The 4,350-nt window shown below is 42.2% G+C and overlaps 1 protein-coding gene across 5 annotated transcripts in view; it reads left to right on the plus strand.

Moving 5' to 3' along the window:
- The window catches only part of MTR (5-methyltetrahydrofolate-homocysteine methyltransferase), a 104,727-nt gene that overhangs the window by 76,602 nt on the left and 23,775 nt on the right, over window positions 1-4,350 (plus strand). For all 5 annotated transcript variants that reach the window (XM_025213640.1, XM_025213647.1, XM_025213646.1 and 2 more), the window contains 3 exons: window positions 707-796; window positions 1,378-1,530; window positions 3,251-3,352. In XM_025213640.1, the coding sequence (XP_025069425.1) occupies window positions 707-796; window positions 1,378-1,530; window positions 3,251-3,352 (345 nt within the window). The remainder of the gene's footprint in view (window positions 1-706; window positions 797-1,377; window positions 1,531-3,250; window positions 3,353-4,350) is intronic.

Raw genomic sequence — 4,350 nt, forward strand, 5'->3', positions numbered from 1 at the left:
TTTCATTATATCATTAACTTCTCAGGTCAGGGACCTGTCAGTTCTGCTGGTATGTACAATATCATGCATGCTGCACTGTGTAAATATGTAGTAAAGTTTTAAATTTTAATAGCAATAGGTATGTCTACACATGCTTATCGCCCTGGAGTTTATTGCTCTGGGCACGCCATTTAAACGTGCGCTTGGGAGTGCAGCGCATTGAGTTGCGTCAGAGCAGCCCCAGCTGGTAGGGGACCCAGGGGGTCAGCCTGCCAGCTTGGGGCTGCTCTGACCTGATTTAAGTGTGCTGTGGAGGGGCTGGCTGGAGCATAAAGGTGTTTGTGTGGGGCTAGCCAGAAGGCAGCTCCCACACTGAAGCACCCGCATGGCCCTGCCAGATGGGTCAGCATCTACACATGTGCTGCTGCACACAAAAAACCCTGCAGCAGGTACTATCCTGCTGCAGAGTTGATTCATTTCCTGTGCCCTAATAGGGCCGCATGTGTAGACACCAAGACGTTTACTGTGGAGCTAATTAGGTAGTTCCACAGTAAACGTCTCGTGTAGATATCCCCAATGTAATATAAAATTAGTAATGTGTGATGTATGTACAAATGCAGTTCTTATTTTTATTCTTAAAGATATAAAACACCAAATTCTGATATTGTTATTGGTCCTGCCAAACGCCCAGGAATTTCAGTGCTTGCTTGCTCGCTCCCTCTTTCAGACTCACACCCAAGGAGGAAAGAAGGTGGTACAGACTGATGAATGGCGGAACAGCCCAGTGGAAGAAAGGCTAGAATATGCACTTATCAAGGTAGCTTGCTGTAAAAAAACTGCTTTGCCTAATCAAAGTGTGCAGCGTGAAGGGTTCATTAGTGTTATAAAGATTGCAATGCAGCCATTAAAAGCTTTTTATCATAAAAGTCATAAACTGCTGTACCTGTACTACTGATAACACTTTTAAATCTTTGAAACTAAGAGAAATGTCATAACAGTACTTCGCGACTGGCTTCTTTTGTATTTTACGTAGCCAGGGTCAGTAGAATTTAGATTGGTCAGTCTCAGATGCTTTAGGTTGCTTACTAATTCATTTCACTTTCCATTAACAGGAGGATAAGATGGTTGAGTTACAAATATGAGGGGGAAAAAATTCATTCAAACTTTAGGAATATATGCTGCTGATGGAGACATCTAGCAGGCCAGGTTTTATGTGACTTTACAATTAGTAAATGTGCAGATGTGTAAACATTGCTTTAGACAATTGATCTATTTGTACTGTTGTTGTGCTTATTGCTAAGTAAAAGATTTTTGAGGTGTAGGGACATTTTTTTAAAAGAGAAAAGTTGTGGGGGGGGTTTTTTTTTTTTTTTTTTTTTTTTTTTTTTTTTTTTTAAGGGCATTGAAAAATATGTTATTGAGGACACAGAAGAGGCAAGGTTAAACCATGAAAAATACCCCAGACCTCTGAATATAATTGAGGGACCTCTGATGAATGGCATGCAAGTTGTTGGTGATCTTTTTGGTGCTGGAAAGATGTTTCTGCCTCAGGTAAAAAGGAGAATAATTTCTTTGTGTCCCACTTCCTCACACCTAGCCCATCTATCTCTCCAGTTATGCCAAGGACAGGCAAAATGTGGCCTGCCAGGCAATTTTCATCCAGCCTGCAGATGCCCACCAATTAATTGTACTCTGCCAAACCTGTGTGCTTCTCTCCCACCCTCCTGCACGGGATGGCTCTGGCCAGCGCACACGGCTTCCGGGTGGAGCTGCTGCCCCCATGGCTGCAGCTGCCAGGGGAGCTGCATGTGGTGGCAGGGAGCAGGGCCAGGCCACTGGCTCCCATCACACAGGGCTTCCCCCCTGGTGGTGTGCAAGTCCTGGGAGCTACACGTGAGCCCTGTGTGATAGAGACGGGCTGATCTGGCTCCACTCCTTGCCATCATTTTGCAACTCCTGGTACTGGCTGGAGCCACGCACTGCCTGGCAGCTGTGTGTGCATCAGCCCTGGGCACCCTGAGGGCCTGCAGCCGCTGCTAGGGAGCAGTCCCCACACCCCTCCAACCCTCCCTCAACCCCCTCCCCTCCATAAACTCTCTCTCTCTCACACACCCTCATGCCCCCCCATACCCTACAACCCCCCACACACTCTACACAACACACCATACATGCGCGCGCACACACCCTCCCACACACAAGTAAAATTTTATTTTTGAGCTTTTATACAATCACTTCTATATAGACTACACAAACATACATAAATCAGGACAAAAATATTTTAAAAAAATAAGATATTTTATAGTAGATGTTTGATTTTTAGTATCTGATTTGTTTTTTTTTTAATTCTGGTTCCAGGGTGGCAATCCAAGATTATAACAAATGGCTAAAATCTGTGAACACAGAGTAGATATTTCATATCTGCACAGAGGGTCCTTAATTGAACTTATACCCTAAGACTCAGCTTTCTGGTACTTAAAGTGCTCTCTGATGCCATCCCAGGGTCATGTTCCACATCAGAAAAGCAGAATTTTAAGGAATACTTCAGAGGGGGAGAGGGACTTTGTGGCAAAGGCCAGGTGTTAGGGGGCAGGATTTCCAGGCCCCAAAATGGTGACCAGGGGGTAGGGCACTTGTCAAGGGTTGGGGCTACAGTTGTGGCCCTCCAGCCCTGAGTTATGCCATATAAAATGGGTCCATAAATGATTCTATTCTGGCTTTCTTCTTCAAATGAGCTAGATTTCTTGAATCTAGACAGTTTAGGTGCAACAATTTGAAAATAATTTTTTTTCATTTCACTTGGCCTTTCTATGTGGCTACGGTTTTATTATTTTTTTTGCCTCTTGTTGCTTCAGCCCCCCCATCCTTTCTTTTAGGGCCTCTTTTGATTGCTGCATATTATGCACCTCCTATGCCTATTTAAGGAATGTATAATTTTATTTTTAATGAGTTTTTATTGAAGTTTCTGATCTTAGAAAGTGCTAAGGACCCAGAGCTCGCATTGCCGTCTTTTTGTTTTGTGGTCCTTAAACACACCTCTCATGGTCAGACCTGAAGATCCTGGTTCTGCAGTGAGAACTGTATGAACAGAACCCCACTGAACTTGATGGGCCTGGGAACTAGCAGTACAGAGTTTGCTAACAGACTGGGATCTTTGGAAATACTTGGTTTGATTTGCTTGTTTTCTCTGATTGGGATTAAAAAAATCAGTCATTGAAGGGCTGTTATTGTTTCTCTGTGTCTGACAATTTTTTTCCTTTATTTGTCAATTCAGGTGATAAAATCTGCTCGAGTTATGAAGAAAGCAGTGGGCCACCTCATTCCTTACATGGAAAAGGAAAGAGAGGAAATGAGATCTGGCACTATAGAAGACGAGGCAAGTTAATTTCTCACCCTAAAACTCCAAAATTCTTGTAACCTCTTCCACCTTGGGGTTGTTTGCAGGTTTGAAAAGTGTTCTCCCTCTCCCTCTCCCCCTCTCTCTCTGTCTCTCCTCTTTCCAAATCCTTAAAGAAAACATTAAGTGACACTGCCCAAGAGATCCTTAGATCCTACTTAATGTCTTCCTAGACAGTTAACAGTCTGTTAACTGTTAACAGTTAACTGTCTTCCTAGACAGTTTACCATTGGTAATTATTATTTAACAGTACCCCCACACCAGTTGTCTCAATCCTGAAGTTATTTAATTTGGTCTTTCTTTCCCTAGTTTACTAATGGCACTGTGTTTAAAAGCCTTACTGAAGTCAAGATATACCACTTCCACTGCTTCCCCTTTTCACTAGGCCTGTTTCCCAGTCACATTGCTTTGACGTGATCTGTAGTTGACACATCTGTATTAGCTATTATCAGCTTATTATCCCCTATAATTTTATAAATTGACAATTTAAATTATTTATTCCAGTATATTTCCAGGTACAGAAGTTTGGCTGCCTGCTCTATAATTCCCCAGATTCTCCTCTTAGAGACAGGTACTATGTTTGCCCTTCTCTAGTCCTCTGAGACTTTCCATTATGCTCCATAACTTCTTAAAGGTAATTGTTAGGTGCTTCTGAAATTGTAACAATATTAAGGATTAATTTTTAAATATGAGATGGAACCCTCAAGTCGTAAATCTAAATTTTTAAAATTTTCTTGGGTGTTCCTTACTTGAACACATTCAAATTAATTTCTTATTTCTGTGCTACAGACATCAAGGTAAATTACTCCAGAACTTATTTTCATTTGTTCTCCATCCTGTGCAAAATTTAACTTAATGAGAAAAGGAGCATGTCCTGTTTCTTCTTCCCTATACTCCCTATGGTATGGGGAAAAGCACCCCCTTAGCTATCTCTTGTAAATTTGTGTTTCTTCTCCGAGGGGAGTACAGTCTCTTTC

This window comes from Alligator sinensis, unplaced genomic scaffold, assembly GCF_000455745.1.
Source record: "Alligator sinensis unplaced genomic scaffold, ASM45574v1 scaffold93_2, whole genome shotgun sequence".
Lineage (NCBI taxonomy): Eukaryota > Metazoa > Chordata > Crocodylia > Alligatoridae > Alligator > Alligator sinensis.